The 20,949-nt window shown below is 43.3% G+C and overlaps 1 protein-coding gene across 7 annotated transcripts in view; it reads left to right on the top strand.

Moving 5' to 3' along the window:
* Positions 1–20,949, top strand: part of SEMA5A (semaphorin 5A) — a 506,976-nt gene that overhangs the window by 364,628 nt on the left and 121,399 nt on the right. For all 7 annotated transcript variants that reach the window (XM_082382606.1, XM_082382605.1, XM_082382601.1 and 4 more), the window contains one exon: positions 16,005–16,212. In XM_082382606.1, coding sequence (XP_082238732.1) covers positions 16,005–16,212 — 208 coding nt within the window. The remainder of the gene's footprint in view (positions 1–16,004; positions 16,213–20,949) is intronic.

The raw sequence follows: 20,949 nt of genomic DNA, 5'->3' as shown, positions 1-20,949 counted from the left end.
GAGCTTATGCTCACGAAGTCCTGTGTATCTCAGGCAGACTGTGTTTCTCACGCTGTCAGACACAAAGTCAGCTCCTTCTCCAGATTGTGTTTAAAAAGAGCAAGACACAGCAAGTATTGTGTGAGTTTAGAAGACGCCATGGAGGTTCCATGGTCACCGGGAAGGTTTATTGGCAGTTTCCCATCTCCCTGCCTTCTCTCTCCCGCCCCTTTATCTTTTCACTCTTTCTCAATAGGCTCCCAACGAAAATCCTACCCTTATCTCATCTGGAGCCTTCCTTCCTTGACACCCCTCCCCATATCCAGGTGCAGAGGGCAGATAAAGGGGAAGTGTGTCGGCTCCCATCTCAAGCTCTGTTCAGGACACGCTCCAAAGAATACCTGCCTTCATCCCAGAGGAATATTAGGGAATAGGAGTGTATGCACCTTATTACATACTTAATAATGCCTTTTGTTTTTAATACTCACTTCTACTGTAACATATTTGCATCTAAATTATCTTCCTGTGGTGTAAGCATGTGTGTGTGTGTGTGTGTGTGTGTGTGTGTCTTGAGGGGGGCGTATAGCACATGGTATAAGAGATACATGTGTTCATCCACCTAAAAAGCCAAGTTTGCAAAGGTCAAGAATTGCATTCTATATAGTAGTTTTCCATTTTTAAGAAGTTTTTTGGGGGGGAAATTTTAGACTACTATTTTAGATATATATTTTATGTATAAGGAGTAATAACATGGGCACACCAATTTACCCACCAACCAAGTCACACAGCAGAGCTGCACAGGTGTTCTAAAGGCCCCCCTTTTCACCACCCCCCCAAACCCCTGCCCTCTTTCCAAAGTATTCACTACCCTGAATTTTGTTTTTATTATTTCCTTGCTTTCTTTTATAATGTCACCATATTTTATTCCCTAGATGGCACAGCTTAATTTTATATGCTTTTGAACTTTAGGTAAATGGATCTATGTATATTCTCTTAAGATTCTCTTTTTAAAATTTTGTTCAACATTTTTTTTTTTAAAGGAATTCCTTTTTTTAATTTTTTAATTTTTTTATTTATTTATTTTTGGCTGTGTTGGGTCTTCGTTTCTGTGCGAGGGCTTTCTCTAGTTGCGGCAAGCGGGGGCCACTCTTCATCGCGGTGCACGGGCCTCTCACTATCGCGGCCTCTCTTGTTGCGGAGCACAAGCTCCAGACGCGCAGGCTCAGTAGTTGTGGCTCACGGGCCTAGTTGCTCTGCGGCATGTGGGATCTTCCCAGACCAGGGCTCGAAGCCGTGTCCCCTGCATTGGCAGGCAGACTCTCAACCACTGCGCCACCAGGGAAGCCCTGTTCAACATTTTTTAAATTAACGATTCATCCATATTCATGCACACAACTGAAGTCCCTTCATCTTTGCCACTATATACAGTTTTTCATTATCTGCCTGAATTTAAGGTAATCTTGTTGATTGCATTTGGGGGCTTTCTGGTCTTTTGCTGTTATAAGTGGTGCTGCTACATCTGTCCCTGCATCCCTGTGCACATCCCCTGAAGCCTGTACCAAGAACTGTGTCCAGGACAGGGCTTCCCAATCATGGCAACCATAGAAAATGACATTCTGTATATGGCACATTGGAAAAATCAAGGTTACTTGCTACCATGGGCACCAACCCAGCAGGGGAAAGCTGCCCACACTGTCTCAGGAGTGGAGGAGGTCTGTATCATGGTGTATGTGTAACCTAGCCATGGCCCATGGGCTGCGAAGCTGAAGTTGCTGATTCACAGGGTATGGGAATCTTCAGTTCTGCTACACTATTCCAAATTGCTCGCCAAAGTGTTTTGTAGAGATCAGAGCTTCATTGCACTTGATCCAGTTTGTGGCATTGCACAAACACATGTAAACTGGACTGTTTCCCAGTGTTCGTTCCCTGGCTCCAACCCAATGCATCACCCTTCTAAGGAACATTTAATCCTACACGTCTGTGAGCCACGGTCCCCAGTCTTCCCCACTTTGGTCAGGACACTCTCCCTCCCCGACCTGCCCTCATTTCCTTCTCTGCTGGGTGAATGCACATTCATCTTTCAAGGTCCAGTTGAAAACTGTAGACTTTCCCTTCCCCATCCTCTCCTCAGAGACTGGTTAAGGGTTTCTCCTTCTAGATCCCAGAGGCACAGAGACTTGGGAACAATGACCTGGCTTGAGAGGGTCAGAAACGCCCCACAGAGGAGAGGGGGAACTGGCCCTTGGAAGGTAGGGTGATGGTTGCCTGGTGGAGAAGGTTTGGACAGACCTTCCTGGGAGAAGGCACAGGATATGGAAAACCTGCAGATATAGAAAGGCATGAAGTGTTCTGAAAGGCGAAAGTGTTCTGAAAGGCTGGCGTTGTGGATAGAGAGACAGAAGATGAAGCTAAAATGTGGGATGTGTCAGACTGAAAATTTTATCCTAACAAATGGAAAGGGATTTCAGATGCATGAACAGATTCGAGCCAAAGGGGAGACACAGCTCAGTTTTGGGATATGCTGAGTTCCAGTTTCCTGTGGTAGGTCGGATAGTCGGTTGGAACTCCTTCTTTGAGGCCAAAGAGAAAGGTTTGGATCAGTAACGGAGACCTCAGATTGTCTTTGAAGCTATAGAAGTGGATGAGATCATGCCTGAAGAAAGCATGTGAAAGTCTAGCTCCCAAATAGCTTGGAAATACCATATGCTAACACATATATATGGAATCTAAAAAAAAAAAAAAAAGGTTCTGATGAACCTAGAGGCAGTACAGGAATAAAGGCGCAGACGTAGAGAATGGACTTGAGGACACGGGGAGGGAGGAGGGTAAGCTGGGACGAAGTGAGAGAGTAGCATTGACATATATACACAACCGAATGTAAAATGATAGCTAGTGGGAAGCAGCTGCATAGCACAGGGAGATCAGCTCGGTGCTTTGTGTCCACCTAGGGGGTGGGATAGGGAAGGTGGGAGGGAGACGCAAGAGGGAGGGGATATGGGGATATATGTATATATAGCTGATTCACTTTGTTATACAGCAGAAACTAACACACCATTGTCAAGCAATTATACTCCAATAAAGATGTTAAAAAAAAAAATAGCTTGGAATCTCAGCCACTAGTTCATAATTAGTGTAATGTAGTGATTCAGGAAAATGACAAAATAATTTTCTTATTCCATTGAGTAGACAGCTCTCTCTTTTCTTCCAAATTAATGTTGCAAAATTACAAAAGTTCTTTGCATAGATTTTTCTCAGCCATCTCAGTCCACACCTAATGGGACCAGGCACAGTATAAATGTTACCACTGCGGGTGAGAGGCTAATCTAGACTCTGTGTTCCTGCCTGGTGACTGTCAGAGAAGGGCTGCCGACTTTGCCACCTGGGTCATTGTTTTGTAATTTAGATACAGTAAATCTAAGGCAAGTAATTACCTTCTAGAAACTTGAATGGTCTCCTTAGCAGAATGATGAGAGTTAGAATTAAGCTGTGGGGTTAGAGGAGAGCTTAGAAAAGATACCCAGCGGACTCTATTAATGGCACTCTCGTTTTAAGTGGAATATGGTTTTTATTCACAGAAATAAAAAATGTATTTATTCACAGTAAATAAAAAATTTACTCCACTGGTAAATTTCCTAAAAGCACCAGCTTATGATTTGGAGTACTTAAAGGAGTGTTTTGTTTCATTTTGTTTTTCAGTAAGGCAGTAGAGCAATCATCCACCCCTCTGCCTTGTGTGCAGCCAGTGCTGACAGAGGCAGGGAGCTTGCTCATTTTAGACAAAACTTGGGTAAGGATTATAATCTATAAGCTAAACATAGCAATAAAATAATAATACTGAATTCTCACGTAACGCATCCTGCGTGCCAGGCACCGTCCGGGCCTTCTGCATAGATGAGCTCACCGCATGGCCCCTGGCCTGTGAGCTGGGCCCCAGGGTGAAGGAGACACAGATGCGAGTGACCTGGACACAGGAGTCTAACTTGGATCATCGGGCTCCAGGTCCTCACACGGAACCGTGTGCTCTGCTTGAGCACCTACTGTGTGTCAGGCACAGACACCCGTGAGATCACGGTGAATAAGACAGGCTAGGTCCCCCAGCACCTAACTACCTGGAATTTGTATGCCGAGGGTGAGGATGCAGGAATATGGTTTAAAAATAATACTTTGGGATAACAGAATGTTGCATATAATTTATGACTAGGATGTTTAAGCTGGCTGACATATCCTTTTTTGAGAAAAAATAAGCCATTAGTTGAATCTGATAAACTGAGTTAATTAAAATCTCCTTTTCAGGCGTACCCTAGCCAAGAAGGCTTGTTTTCTTCTTTTAATTCCCTTTTACTATATAAATGCGATACTGAGCTCCCACTGCCAAGACCAATTTAATTCATTTGCTCAATTATGGGTTAAAAGAAAGAACTTTTGACACATATTAGCTGTCTGCTACTTTGGAGTCACAACTGGCTTAATTGATGAACTTTATATAATGATCTGTTGCTATGGCAACATGCTGCCCAGTGAGTGGAAGAGGGCATTTCATCATTACCTCACTGATAATGCTCAGAACAGTAATAGATGCAAAAAAACGTGCTTCCTTTTACTCTGCAGTAACTCTGGGTCGATGAGACAAACACGAAAAATGTCTCTTGGATACAACAGCAGAGAATGTAATAGAGTCAAATGCACAATTGGAAATAAAGTAATTCAGCTTCCCTGATTAGTGGCCTTGGTGTCCGCAGTGAATCTCCAGCCCTGTCACGGGCAACCATGGTCAGAATTGCCTGTCCCGTTCACAGGTTTAATTTCTGTACTGGATTCAGCACATGGCAACTTGCATAATAAACATCCCTTTAAAACACAACAGAACTTAGAAAAGTAGTAAGAGGAGAACAGAGTCAAGATAAAAGATTTAACCGTCCAGGGCTTTGCAATAATCCTTCATTTTTATATCACATTTCCCTGAACTAGCCCTCTCTTTGTTTCATGGTGTGACTTTTTCCCTCTCTTAAAACAAAAATTCTCTATGTATCCAGTATGTTACAGCTCCACCCTCTTAAGTGTTTTATTGCACCTTAGAGGAAATATATATTTATTCTGTGTTTTGGAAGTGCTTCGGGCTGCTATACTCAAGAAGAATTGATTTCTTGGCCTTTTTTCGTCATTCAGGGTTCTCAAGTTCATCAGAGTTGATGCCGCTATACACATAGGACCATAGGACATGATGACTTTTTTCTTTAAGTATTGTTTCATTGTTGAAGCTTTAATGAATTGCAGAAGGCTGTCTGATCGTATTCAAGTATGAAAAATCAAAAATTATTATTTTTATTTATAGCAGTAGTAAATGTTTTATTGAGCTGATCATATTTCTTTTCCTTCCCTCTCCTTCTCCCTCCTTCCTTTCTGCCTTCCCTCTTTCCAAAAAAAAAATATATATATATTTTCATGAAACCTCGAAATTTCGGTGAAACTAAAATTCTAGACATCCTCCAAAAAGAAACTCATTATAATCAATGAGCTTTCCCTCAAATACTGGAAAGCTCATTCCTGACCACTCATTTAGTTCTAGTTGTCCCCCAGAGATCACCAGGGTTGTTAGCATAAAGGTTGTGAGCAAGGCTTCCGCTATTTGAATTATTTTATAATATTTATCAAAATGCATCCGTTTTCCACAATACTACATGTTCTGTTATCATCTCCTGCTGCGTTTCTAGCCCAGGATCATACGTACAGGGGATTAAGTGAAATACATGACAATATTTGATAATACCAGGCTGTTACTAAGATGAATCTTATGTTGCAATCATACAAGGTAAAAAGAAAATTGTCTAACATAGTTTATAATGCCTTTGCGTTAGAATTTGAGTCATAATATCTTAGGGAAATGTGGAAAAATAATTTGCAGTCCAGTTTTGAAATTGCTTTGAGCAGATTATCTGGTGACAAAATCTTCTTACTCTTGACATGGAGTCCCTCTAATAGTCTGCTCAGGCTGCCTTAACAAAGAAAACACAGTACTGCAGATTGGGTGGGTTAAACAACAGAAGTTGATTGCACACAGTTCTGGAGGCTAGAAGTTCGAGATCAAGGTGTTGGCAGGGTTTATTTCTTCTGAGACCTCTCCCCTTGGCTTGCAGGCGGGCATCTTCCAGAGGTATGCTCACATGTTGGGTGCACAAGTCTACGAATTAATTTCCTCTTCTTATAAGGACACCAGTCACATTAGATTAGGAACCGCCCACATGACTTCATTTTACCTTAATTACCTCTTTAAGGGCCCTATCTCCGAATACAGTCACATTCTGAGGTATTATGTATTAAAACTTAAACATAAGAATTTTGATGGGGTACAATCCAGCCCATAATAATCCATATTTTATTATAAGGTATATTTCATACCAAATGAGAGATTGCTGTATTTGAACATCCCTATCAAGATGCAGAATAGAATCTTGCTTAAACTATTGAATCCATGTTAATTAGCAAAGTGATCGCTGAAATTTAGAGAAAGACCAGCTATTTTCCCCCAAAGTCAAAAATATAGTGAATTTTCAACCACTAATAACTGAATTACATCCATTAGAGTTTATATTACATCACATAAAGCAATTAGTGGTTAGAGAGTCATTTTTATTGTAAAAGTTTTTTGTTTAAACCAATCTTTTGTCACCTTAAATCCTCTTTTTTTAAAAAAATAACTGAAATAGAATATTCTAGGCATTTTTCATCCATTTATTCTCATGTTTGCTTCCTGAACTTGAGGAAATGAGAGTCCCTAGCCTGGTAGAGAAGTCAGATCTGTCCTGGCACCACTTATATATTAGTTACGTGTGTAGGGAATTCTGTGATAAGATAAGCGTGTCCGTAAATCATAGCTTAATCTTTGTCTTGAATAACCACTACTGCTTAATGCACTGTTTTATCAGACCACCTGATCTTTTAAGAAACTTACCAGCCATACTATTACTGATGCACCATTATAAGGATTGTATATTATACTTTCCATATTTTCAAAACAAAAATACCTTCAAAAATTTAGAAACCAGCACTTGATTGATATGCAGAGGACCTAAATTTTGGCCCAATCGTCTGATCTTTGGAACTCAACCTTTCTGGGCTTTGCTTTCCTCACCTGCAAAATTCAAAATATTGTTGTAGGTCCCTTCCAACTCTAATGTCCTACGACTGTTTGAAATTTTAGTTTAGAAATCATAATGATGGTAGATGATTTGCAATTAGAGTGCCCATACCAATGGGATCGCTCGTATTCTACCCCAAAGACTTATCTTGGATTCCGAAAATTGACTGAATTAGGAAAATAAAAGTGGTCTGTAGTTTTCTATTTGTACGTCAAGTTTACATCTATGCTTCTCTTTCCTTGTTAGCTTAATTTTGGTATAAATACATCAGTGTTGTTTTTTTTTTTTTCTTGTTTGCACTGGCTTTCATATGTTGATTATCCAGGCTGTGAATGATGAAGTCAGGTTGCCCTCACCAGTTCTGTTTGGGAAGGCAGTCAGGGTCATTGGTTTTCTCAGAAAAGTGATACAGAAGCTCTACTCCAAAAGAATAGGGACAAGCTTAACCTCTAATTAAAGGAAAACTCTACAAAGCAAATGAACAAAAATAGAAAGAATCTTCTTTAGTGGTTGTGCTTACTTTGCGGCAGTCCATAAGGTTCTGATATAAGCTGACAATAATTGCATTCACTCTCATCTGTCATTTGCCTGTGGGCACATTACCAGCGGGTGACGCCAGGTGGCCAGGTGAGGGGTTAGGGGCCAGGTTCTAATAATCAGGGCTACACTCACTGGCTGGACAACCATGAGCCTTCAGTTAACCTTTGAGGACCTACAGCATCTTACCTGCGGTAGGAGCTCTAGTGCAAGGATTCTCAAACATTTGTGGAGACAGAACCTTTTGTTCAGTGATTCTCAGCCCTTCCTGCTGGAACCCTTTCTTCAGTGGAAATCATATGGCAAGGCTAAATATGTGAAATGCAGTGAAATGAAGCTTGCCGTGTTGTGGGTTATGAAGCTCTTGCCTGTTTTGGGGAGTGGTGGGCACCTGGCTCTTCAGGGCAGTGCTGGGCCACCTCTCTACAACTCTAAGCTGTCCAGTACCATAGCCATAACCTGATGTGACTGCTGCACACCCGAAACGTGGGTAATGTGAACTGAACCCTCATTTCAAAGACTTAGTAGAAAAAAAGAATGCAAAATAGCTCAAGCATTTTATATTGATTACATATTGGAAGATTGTATACTATTTTGGATACATCAGGTTAAATAAAAATTTGTAATTAAATTTAATTCACCTGCTCTTTTTTTTCTTTTCTAAATGTGGCTGCTAGAAAAAATTTCAGTTACTTGCATGGATGGTGCTACAGTTCCTTTGGATGATGCTGGTCTAGACCCACTCTGTGGGCTCTCGCGTCCAGACATCAGTGCTCGAAAGTTTTGTGGGGATTCTAGTCATTGTTGCTTCCTCAGGTCCCATGTGCAAGTCGCTCTGTTCCCATGAAATGCATTAGGAATGTGTCCTGGCAGCTTTCTTTACTACCACACTTTGCTCTAAGATCATTTTTTCATTGAAACCAAAATATTTTTTTTCTGCAGAAAAACATGCATTTTTGTTTGTTTGGTTTTGTTCTTTTTTTAAAAAAATTATTTATTTATTTATTTATTTATTTATTTATTTATTTATTTATTTATTTTGGCTGCATTGGGTCTTCGGTGCTGTGTGCGGGCTTTCTCTAGTTGCAGCGAGTGCACTTCTCATTGAGGTGGCTTCTCTCTTTTTATTTTTTAACATCTTTATTGGAGTATAATTGCTTTACAATGGTGTGTTAGTTTCTGCTGTATAACAAAGTGAATCAGCTATACGTATACATATGTCCCCATATCCCCTCCCTCTTGCATCTCCCTCCCACTCTCCCTATCCCACCCCTCTAGGTGGTCACAGGGCACTGAGCTGATCTCCCTGTGCTATGCAGCTGCTTCCCACTAGCTATCTATTTTACATTTGGTAGTGTATATATGTACATGAAGTGGCTTCTCTTGTTGCAGCGCCTGGGCTCTAGGTGCATGGGCTTCAGTAGTTGTGGCTCGCGGGCTCTAGAGCACAGGCTCAGTAGTTGTGGTGCACGGGCTTAGCTGCTCCGTGGCCTGTGGGATCTTCCTGGACCAGGGCTCGAACCCATGTCCCCTGCATTGGCAGGTGGATTCTTAACCACTGTGCCACCAGGGAAGCCCTGGTTTTGTTCTCATTTTACTTACTCTTCCCCTAAGGTGCTTGGTAGCTCATTAGCTATAGGACGTGCACATATTTTCCTGTGGGTTGGAGGTCGTGGAGCAAACTTCAGTGTTTCATGGATCATTTCTTGTGGTTGGAATTTTGGGGAGGATTTCTTCATGTCCTTTTCAAGTAGCACTCCAGTCTTCTGATAAGTTTTATGTAAATATTTCTTCCCCAGAAGTCACTTTTAAAATTGGATTTATTACTGTTTCATGTGACAGTGTTCCAGCTTTACCATAGTATACCATTTTGTTTGTGACTTTTGCTTTTTCCTTTGGTCATTTTCCTAATGGCTCAGAATACTGAGGTTGAAATGAATACCTCTCTTATTACGATAATCCAATTTTGCCTCTGTGTTTTCCACCTGCCGTCAGATGTGCCTCTGGTCTTCCATGACTTTATTAGTCACCAGCAAAAATCAATATTAGGAATTGTTTGGACCTGCAGTCTGATGATTTGTGCCCAGAAGAGTTCTCATATCCCTGGCAAGCACTTCAGTGAAGCCCTTCATTTGTTCAAGGTCTGGTCTGGTGACGGTGCCTTGCGTGGCTGTTGTTTTGGGGGGTAGTTGTCCCTTTCTCTTATTCCCAGAGATACTGCCTTTTAAGTGTACATACAACTTCTGTTCATCCAGACATGTTTGATCTGGCTCTGCATGCCTCAGTCTTTAGATAGACGGTGTAAGGGAGCGCGGACGTCAGTCACCGTGTTTGCCTGTCTGTGCCTGGACTGTGAGAAGGAATGTGGTCCTGGTAACCAGGAGACCCCCATGCTTTCTGAAGCAGCTGCTGACAACGTTTTTCCTTCACGTGGCAGCTTCCGATGGATCAGGATGTTGCCTTCCTTCTAACTACCTCCCGACTGGTTACGTTTCATGACTTCTGGAAGATTTCATGGAATAAAAAGAGTATGCAAACAATCTAAGTATAACTACCCTTTCCTAGGTATCACACTGGCTGTTTAATTAATGTTTACTTGGGGTCCATTGTTACTTTCTCTTGTTCATCAACATTGACGTGAACCTCCATTTCATGTCTGACTCATTACAGGATTTTGAAAGTACAGTTCACAGGAAATATATATCAGTTCTTCTACTCTCTGAAACTCAGTTTTCTCATCTGTAAAGTGGGAATACTCATGCATATATTTGTTACATCCTCACCAGCTTGCTGAGATGATTAAATGAGATGTGGATATAATAAGGCTGCCAGATTTAACAAATAAAAATATAAGATGCCTACTTTAATTTGAATTTCAGGTAAACCATGAATAATATTGAATTGGATTTACTAATACTAAAAAAAATAATGGTTTATCTAAAATTCAAATTTAAGTGGGCATCCTTTATTGAATCTGCCAACCCCCTAAAGTATAAGCATGCTTCCTGTTCTGCTGAAATTAGGCAAATATAAGTTCTTCAGCACGATATTTACATTTTCATGTAATTACAACTATTCATGTCTTTCAAATGGCAACCATACTATCAGCTTTCATCAGCCTGAAAAATCTTGCAGTAGCTCTCTTTCACCAGTAGCTGTGGTTTTCAATTTTAGAGATAAACTACAAATATCTGACCCTCAAATGTGTGTCCGTAACATAATTAGTATTTCGAATTCTCACAAAAAGGTGAATATTATGAGAATTGGGGCCAAGGCAGTGCCAGCCCCGTGGTCTTGCTGTCAGCTCCGATTCTGCACTTCCAGAAGCTCTCTCTCCTCCTCTCTCCTGGGGGAAGTGATCTGCAATTGACAGGAAGTGCCAATTTTCTCTTTCCTTTCTGATCTCAAAACTTTACAGACTGATCGAGAAGGTTTTCTGTATTTCTAGCATTGATTCTTTTCCTTCCACTGACTTTGATTAGAGTACTGAGTTTCAGGTGTATATGGTTTTATTTTTCTATGGCAAATTTTCAGAGCTGATATTTTCTCAGCTGAAACCAATGAAAATGATTTTCCTCATTCATATTTAGTTTATGACACTTTCAGTTGAAACATTTGGGAATTGGGGAAATACTGTTACTTGTTTCACCTTCACACTGACTGATCTGACTGATAGCGTACCTCTCATTAAATGTTGCAATGCAAACATATTAATCAGGAGTCTTTTTAGCAAAGGTACAAGTGATAATGACATTCCCATAACAGTTGCCTTCCTTCCTGCCTTCTTCCCTCCTGTCTATGTTCCTTCCTTCCTTCCCTCACTCGTTAGTTCAGTCTCTCGTCCAGCACGTATTTATTAATCTCCGTGGGCCACAGAGGTGGCCGCTCTGCAGACATCAGAGGACAAAACCAATAGTGTCCGCCCTCATGGAGCTTAATAACGGCAAGTGTAGACGCCACAAGACAATTAAATTAGTAGTTAAACTGTGGCAGATATTATAAAGCAAAGACAACAAAACATAAAAGCACTCTGAGAGACCTCTCCGAGTCCTGCAGTTCTGTCCTCTCATATGAAGTGGATCTTTGTTCCTTGGTTTCTTAGGAGCGAGGCTCTGACTTTCTGCCTCTGAAAGAAAACAAAAACGGCTTTGCCGCATCCTTGCTCTGTGACCAAACCAAACTTGGGTCCATTTGCCCGCGTGCAGTAAAGCTGATTTACTGACACCAGGTTGGGCTCGGGCCTCACATGGCCCATGGGTGACTTGGTCCCGTGTTGACACCTGATGCAGAGGGTCCGAGGCAGGAGAGGGCTGTGGTCGTGCGTGTGTCCAGATGCTCACGCCAGAGACAGTGAGGAGAGTAGGGTGGGTGTCTGGGGGCGTCCAGGTGAGGAAGGTATTCTACACTAAGGTGACAGTGTGTGAACACTGGGGCCAAGGTGCAGGCTGAGGGAGGGCAGGCGTTGAGGGAACAGAAGGAGGCTCCTGGGGTCCGGATGTGCTGACCCTGCTACCAATAGCACGGGGAACTTCCACGAGGTTCCTCACTTGATCGGGGGGCTCAGAGTGAAGAAGACCCGGCAGAGGCGTAGATGGTGAACGAGCACCTAAGTCCACGCTAAGTCCCCTTCTCTGAAATGCTAAGAAGTCCTCCAGTTTTGCTGGATCCCAGTCAGCTGGAAAGTCAGATACAAGATGTGCAGAAATACACGTTGAGAAGTTTGGATCAATGCTGGTTAGTTCTTTTAAATCAAATGGTTAAAGATCTTTGAAGATTTGTTTTTTCTCCGCACAGTTGCTTAAGAATTCAAAGTGCGTATGAGCATATTGACGTTTGAATTGTTACTGATTTGGTTTCTCAGAGTAATAATCCATCAGCAAAATAAATAATAAACAGCCAGGAGTCTCTGTGCACCTGTTGAATAGGATTTAGTTCTCTCACCCATGTTTCCCATGAAAATAGCGTGGTAACCGTCAAAAGATGACAGTTTGCCACCTGGACTCCCGCCTCTTTTGCCCCTCCTCACCTCCACCCCTGCATTGCTCTAAAATGTTCTGTTTTATCCCAAGAGTCTCTCTTTTTAAAATTTTTATTGGAGTATAGTTGATTTACAATGTTGTGTTAGTTTCAGGTGTACAGCAAAGTGAATCAGTTATACGTATACATATATCTGCTCTTTTTTTTTTTTTCCTTAGATTCTTTTCCCATATAGGCCATTACAGAGTATTGAGTAGAGTTCCCTGTGCTCTACAGCAGGTTCTTATTAGTTATCTATTTTATATAGAGTAGTGTGTTTATTCCCAAGAGTCTCTTACTTAAGACCCATCAGAGCCTCGCAGCTCACTGGATGGTGGAAGGCCCTGGCTCCTAACTTCCGTCTCGGACCGCGTCCTATTGTCAGGATGTCCCAAAGGGCAGCAAAGGCTCCGTGCCTGTCACTGGTCCACAGGAGGCTGGCACTTCCATCTGCCGGTGGAGACCTCCTCTCAGGGTATTGGGACTGAGACACTACGCGGAGGTCACCTTCCCTGAAGCTGCCACCTGTTCCCATCCCTGCCTTGGTGCTGGGCTCATCTCTGATGCTTTGCCCCATGCAGGCAGGAACACCCAAACATCACTGGGTTGAATTTCCCGCCAGCTGGAAACCGTGGTCTCCAAGTCAAAATTAGGTTGACTTACACAGTAAATACATACAAATTGTTTTGCATGCTTTAAGTGTGAGCATTTGATAAAATGCTGCCTTGCTGCGTATACTGCCCCTGCCTCTCTCCCTCTCCCCCCTCCCTCTCCCCCCTCCCTCTCCCCCCTCCCTCTCCCCGTCTCTCCCCCTCTCTGTCCCCGCCCACTCCCTTGCTGTGCGCTCACAAACACACACTCTTCCCTTAAAGACGACCCAGCAATCCCACTACTGGGCATATACCCTGAGAAAACCATAATTCAAAAAGAGTCATGTACCAAAATGTTCATTGCAGCTCTATTTACAATAGCCAGGACATGGAAGCAACCTAAGTGCCCATCATCAGATGAATGGATAAAGAAGATGTGGCACATATATACAATGGAATATTACTCAGCCATAAAAAGAAACGAAATTGAGTTATTTGTAGTGAGGTGGATGGACCTAGAGACTGTCATACAGAGTGAAGTCAGTCAGAAAGAGAAAGACAAATGCCGTATGCTAACACATATATATGGAATCTAAAAAAAAAAAAAGGTTCTGAAGAACCTAGGGGCAGGACAGGAATAAAGTCGCAGACCTACCAGAGAACGGACTTGAGGACACGGGGAGGGGGAAGGGTAAGCTGGGAGAAAGTGAGAGAGTGGCATGGACATATATACACTACCAAACGTAAAATAGATAGCTAGTGGGAAGCAGCCGCATAGCACAGGGAGATCATCAGCTCAGTGGTTTGTGACCACCTGGGGGGGGGGATAGGGAGGGTGGGAGGGAGGGAGATGCAAGAGGGAAGAGATGTGGGGACATATGTATATGTATAACTGATTCACTTTGTTATAAAGCAGAAACTAACACACCACTGTAAAGCAGTTATACTCCAATAAAGATGTTAAAAAAAAAAAAAAGACAGGTACTGTATTTTTAATCTTCCCAGTATACATAGTAATCCTGTTTGTGCTTGGACTTTCTCAAAAGTGACATGTTTAACCAGCTAACCGAAAATAAAATTAAGCAGTGGTTTACTAATACTGCATGCATTAGTGTGTGTGCATAATTGTATACACTGTCACATGCGTAGCGCTTAAAACAGCCAGTTCATGATAAATGTTCACTGGAGATGTTTCGGATATACGTTTCTTAATGAACTCAGGATAATATATATCCACCTAGTTATTTTCTCTCTAAATGTAAACATCCTTCCTCTCTAAGGACTCTCCTAGGAATGAAAAACTGGAAAGGTATTTTCTGTCCAAACCTCTTGTGAGATTAGCAGATTGATCGGAAGCCTTGAAGCCAGAGGTTCTTGATTTTATTTCCTGCTTTAGATGACTTGATAGCCTCATTATGTGTGTTTACAGAATAAGAATTACAGTGTTTTGAAACTCAGATCCCCATGGGTTTTATGAAGTCAGTGCCTTCAGGGTGATTTGAGGAACTTGTGGACGGCTTTCAGAAGTGCTTCTAGAGGGTTGGGTCTCATTCCCTGGATTTACACACTGGCCTTGGGGGCCTCACCACAGTGCACCAAGGACGACAGCATGTTTCAAGTCTGGGTCCCAACCCTGGAGGTTGGCTGCACCGTGCCCCTCCCTGGTGGAGAGGACCCTTCTCTGTGCCCATCACAGCCACTCTGGAGAGTCTGTGTGGTTCCAGGGACACTAGGACACTTGTCCCCAGGCAGTGCTCATAGCCAAAGTAAGTGAGCGTAAGCACGTGGTGAGCAGAAAACCTCGAGTGGGGAGGGGACCGGGTCAGAAATGGATGTTCAGGGCTTCCCTGGTGGCGCAGTGGTTGAGAATCTGCCTGCCAATGCAGGGGACACGGGTTCGAGCCCTGGTCTGGGAAGATCCCACATGCCGCGGAGCAACTAGGCCCGTGAGCCACAACTACTGAGTCTGCGCGTCTGGAGCCTGTGCTCCGCAACAAGAGAGGCCGCTACAGTGAGAGGCCCGCGCACCGCGATGAAGAGTGGCCCCCGCTTGCCGCAACTAGAGAAAGCCCTCGCACAGAAACGAAGACCCAACACAGCCAAAAATGAATAAATAAATAAATTAATTAATTAATTAAAAAAAAAAAAGAAATGGATGTTCATCAGTACAGGCGAGAAGAAGCCGTGGAGCTGAGACCCAGAAGAGCATCCCGAAGAACAAGCTTGGGGGAGAGAGAGAGGAAGGAGGGGATCTAGCCAGAAAGGCAGAGGAGGAGTTACCTCCGGGGCAGGAGGGAAGCAGGTGGTCCTCTGCTCCCTGCGTATCTGCAGCTGTGCCCCATGCGGGGTCTTCTGTGCTGGGGCGGCAGGGCCAGCTCCTCTGTCTCTCACTGGGAATCCAAGGATTCCTCTCACCTGATGCTCTCCAGGGGATGGTGCAAAGCCGGCCGCGTTGAGCCGCAGTGAGCTTTTCTGTGCTCTGGGTCTCTAGACTTGCATCGGGACCGGGCAGCTAGTAGCCGAGGGGTTCTCGTCCTTGGCTGTGTGTCCGCGCTGCTGAGAGCTGGGAAAATACTGGCGCCTGGTCCCACATACAGCGGGGCTAATTGCACAGGTCCAGGGCGGGGCCCTGGCATCAGCAGATGATCCTACGTGCAGCCAGGCTGGAGAACCCCGGGGGCTCAGCTGGCGAGTGGCTGGTGAGACCCGTTGACCTCACTTTCTTCTTTCCCTGTCGCCTCCGCAGATTACGGCACCATTAAAAAAGTGCGGGCGCCCCTGACTCAGACCTCGGGCAGCTGTTTGCTGGAAGAGATGGAGCTCTTCCCCGAGAGGCGGCCGGAGCCCATCAGAAGCCTGCAGATCCTCCACAGCCAGAGCGTCCTGTTCGTGGGTCTGCGGGAGCACGTGGCCAAGATCCCACTGAAGAGGTGCCAGTTCTACCACACGCGCAGGTAGGGCAGCCCCAGGGGACCCTCTGGCGTGCTGGCGCCCCTTGTCGAGGTGCCACCAAGAGAGAGGGCACAGGAGCCCCAAGGGCTTTCAGATTTCCCGTGGTTAAATGGGATGAGGACCTTAGCATCCTTGTGAATCCTGCATCCCAGGATGCAGAGAGTTCTGGTGCAAACCAGGTTTCTGTGATGACAGTAACACATCAGTATCTGTGGACGAGGAGCCACTGTATAACATCTGTAAGCAGATGTCAGGGTGAAAATAATTTTTTCAGTGCGTTATAACATTCAGTGATGATGCTGGTATTTGGTGTTCCTGAATTAATCTGCTACAAGTATATACACACACACACACACACACACACACACACACTTTTTTTAACCTGTGGCCACTAAAGTATTTTAAACCGCACTTTCTCATCTAACACATGTGAATTGCTGTAGAATCAAATGGGAAAATATATGTAATGTAAAATGCAAATGGGCCAAATGGGTATTCTTACGTAGAAGGAAGGTTTTTATGTTTAATAAAAATCGTTACAATATTCCTTTCTAGATGATTTTAGACAATGAGGTATATAATGTGTTGCCTCCTTTGGTATCAGAGTGTTGAGAAATAAATAACATAAGGGACCTCCCAACTAATAATGATGCTGTTGTGATTAATAATAACAAATAGTGATATTGATTAACAACTATCTTTTATATAACACCTTTTCCCTAAATTTAACCAATGGCTGCTTGAAGTTTGTTCTGGTTTGTGTTTCCTGCAGGACTAGCCTAGGGCAGGAATTATTCTAGCCCAGTTGCTGATGGTTCAGTGGGCGACAGGGAGGGTTGGGGTCTCATGAACAGGAGTGTCACAAGTTAAATGAAGCTGGAAGGGCACCAGTCCTCCAGCTGCAGCCCAGCATGCTCTGGGGGGACATGACAGGGGATAACAGGCAGGAAAACAGGCCTGTGCCATACACAGGTATTTCTGGTGCTGAAATGGGAGTTTCTGGTTTGCAAAGCATGAGGCAATTCACCTCTTTCCTGGTGCTCTGCTAGCTCAGCAACTTGTAGGTGCAACTTAGGCAACTAGGTCCTGCATCAGGTCAGGGAAGCCAGACATCATCTGCCCACTCCTGTCTCCTAGGCAGCTGCACTTGAAGTTCAACCATGAATCCACAGCCATCACCACCACCAGGCCCAGCCGCCCAGGAGGAGTTGACAGTTCCCCCTTTTTCTTTCAAGGAGAATAAGCCCCTTGCCTGTCTTTATCAGGCTCCTGGGAGGACAAGATTTTACAGTTATATCTAAAACTGAATCTCCCTGCTGTTTGCCTGTCCACTCGCTCAGAGAAAAGCAGTGAGAGATGATAACTTTATTGTAAACTGAGAGACTGTGGTCTTCTGTGTGCTCACACCCAGAGTGGGTTAGTTTGTATTTGACCCTTAAATATTCCATTAGAGAAAAGAAAATCTAAAGATTTCAACCCAAGAGTTTCTCTGGATTTCTCCCAATGTTTCTCTGCCATCTTCCTCTTATAGAAAGATAGGAAAACCTCTCTAACACTCATTGCAGAAAAAAAATCCATTTTTAAGGAACTGGTATCTACATGACCAGATCTCTTTTTTATAAATTATGGAGAAAGGTAGTGTGGGGTTTTTTTTCTGGACAAAAGCAATTTTAACTTTCAAGAAATATGCCTAAAGAAGTACACGGAATAGGGACAGGATAACAATTGAATAACAATAAATACTCATTTCTTTGTTAAATATATTTTTCATAGTACAATGTAAGTAATTTTGTTATCAGGAAATCATTTTTATAAATGAATTTTGAAGTGTTTAGAAGAGAAATTGAGCTTAACTAAATTACCTGTCTCCTTCAAAATCATATTCACATTGTTCATATTTTGAATATCTGTTTTTCAGAGGCAGTGCAGTTTGATATCAATCAAAACACTTATAAATGATAACAGTTGATATAATTTCCCAAGATTCTTTTACATGTCTGGCACTGTGCTAGATCCTATCCCCACTTTCCTTCATCATTACACCCTGACAGTAAAGTCAAATATCATCTCTGTTTTTCAGATGAGGAAACAGTGTCTGGGACTTCTGGCATCCTGCCCAAAGTCACATAGCTCATGTGATGTGAAGCCCAGATTCAGAGCGGGACTCTCTGACCCCAAGGCCCAGACTTTATCTTTGGTTCACTGTGTTGCCCCTGGTACAATGAGGACATCATGCTCAGTGGCCAGATTTCAGCAGGGACGAGCCATTTGATGGCATTTTTCACGGTGTTCTTGCGAGCCAGAGCTAGTTAGTACCAGGACAGGCTGAACTAAGGTGCACTGACGAGTACTCCCAGCTTCTTCCCATTAGTGCCTGCCTTATGATGCCCGCCACCAGGCTGGGTTAAGCAGACCAAAAAGAGGTTGTGTACCCCTGGGTTACTGTAAAATGAGTCTCCATTCTCTAGCTGTTCTAAAGGTGACCCTGGACCCAGGAGGGGCTGAAAACAGTGCACGCCTGCGCCATCCACACTATGCACACATTGAAACTTGGAGCCAACGGCAGAGTGTTTTTAACTTCCCATAGCTGTTTTCCTCAGAAAGCTGTTTGGAAAGAACAATATTTTAAAAATATATTTCAGTTGAGTTTGACCTCAAAAACTGAGCAAAAAGATTTGGTTTTGATTTTAACCTTTTTTTTTGCACAACCCATTTAAGAAATAGCATGGAAAAGCTATGCAAATAATAAAGCAACTCATCAGACTGGATGGTGACTTCTGGGGATGTAGAGTGGGAGAGAAATTTTACCTTTCCTGTGTATCCTTGGTACTCTAAGACTTACTTACCACACGCATGTGTTAGTTTCATGAAATGAATTAAGATTTGCTGAATTCTGAAGAATATGGGAATCTGGAAAGGGCTGCATATGGGTATAGCATGTGAAATGGAAGGTAGGTAAGCTGACACCACCCTCACCTGAGGCCGGTGCCCAGCCAGGGGCTCCCAATAGCAGCGTGAAAGTGGTAAAAGTCTTCATAGGGATGCACAAGGTGAAGCAGGCAAGAATAGCCACTAACTTAATCCTACTGATGTAAGTACCAATATAAAGTCATAACTTGCCACTTGGAGGAAAACAGACTGGCCAAGAGCTGATAGAGGTCTTATCTCCCTGCTTCAAGAAGAAAAGAATGATCACAGGACTTGAGCTGCAGTAGTCACGTCCAGAAATCAAGCTGTTATTCCCCACCCCACCACCCCCAAGGAAATAGTGTAACCTTCCAGTTAGTCTGGCTGATTGAAGCTCCTCAGGTCTAAGGAAAGGAAAGCTTGGGGAAGTGGTGACGGAAAGGCTTTTGATTGAGACTTTAAAACCATTTTAAGGATTGTGCATTAATTAGATCAGTGGGTTGGCAAACTTTCTCTGTAAAGAACCAGACAGAAGATGTTTTAGGCTTCCCAGCCTATAGGGTCTCCGCTGCAGCTGCTCAACTCTGTCCTTGTAGCATGGAAGCCGCCACTGACCATAGTGAGTGGGTGTGGCCGTGTGTCAGCAAAAGGCACACAGGTTCATCCGGCAAAGGAAGGATTCACTTTTCGATTCAGTCAGTTTATTGCTTATGTGGACAACAAAAGTAAGAGCAGAAAAGGTGTCAGCTACCCAGGTCCCTTATCCCACAGATGACACCAAAACAGAAGAGGCCAGATGACAATGTGCGGGATAACTTGGGCCCCACGCTGCTGAGGGGCTGATTCTGTGCTGCGGTTTTATAGCCTGCGGCTGCACCCTAGTAGGGGTGAGAGTAGGGGGCAAAAAGCCTTATACCTCATTAGAGCCCAGGAGGCGACGAGAAACCGTCTCCTGACAGCCTCCCTGGAGCACAGGGAGGTGGGAGGAAAACAGCTTTGTAGCAGGCGCTCATAATCCTCCCATGCACGTGATCGGGCGGGTCCCAGGGTGCTCTGCCGAAGCTTAGCTTAGCTGTAGTTAAGCTTTGCCCTATGTGGAGACATGAAAAGCCGCCAGGGCACCAGGGCCAAGCATTCTCCTACCCTGTGTTTCAGTAAAACTTTAGGGAACAGGCTGGATTAGGGCCATGCACTGTCATTTGCTGATTCCTGAATTAGATTATTATCATGTATGCCTTTTGAATGAATGAATGTGCCTTACATCATTACATACACTAATTTTTAAAATTAGGTGTTAAATTACATAATTTAACTCTAAACCCTAGTAAATTAACAACAGAGCATTTTCTACTCTTCAGACATTCATATATCCTTTATTTTTTGTTTGACACCCACCACAATTCTGAGGTAAGATAAACCTATCAGGTTGTAGTGTTAACATTTTATAGATGAGGGATCAATCGGAATCAGAGGGAGAATGTCCAAAGAATCATCAGTCAGAGAACAGAAATTAGAATTCTTCCTTCAGCCCTTGGGAATGTGAGCTCCCGAAGGCTGGGCATTGTCTTTCCAGGTTCCGTACAGCCTTCAGCATGTGTCCGGCCTGAGACAGGCTCAGTAAATACTTATCAAATTAACAAATGGATACTCTGCCTCTCCCCTTTCTGTTATTTTTCTTTATAACCTAGAAAGAAAACCTCAGTTCTTGTGTAACAGTAAAGCTTCCTTTACAGAAAAGTGTAGTGATATAAAACATTAGCCAAAAGATTGAAAACCCTTAGTCCTTAGGTGTTTATTTTATTTTTGCTTTGCTGTAAAAACTATTTGGAGAG

Source organism: Balaenoptera borealis (genome assembly GCF_965194805.1).
Source record: "Balaenoptera borealis genome assembly, chromosome: 2".
Taxonomy (NCBI): domain Eukaryota; kingdom Metazoa; phylum Chordata; class Mammalia; order Artiodactyla; family Balaenopteridae; genus Balaenoptera; species Balaenoptera borealis.
Note: the sequence above shows the minus strand (reverse complement) of the source record. Positions and strands in the feature narration are given on the sequence as shown.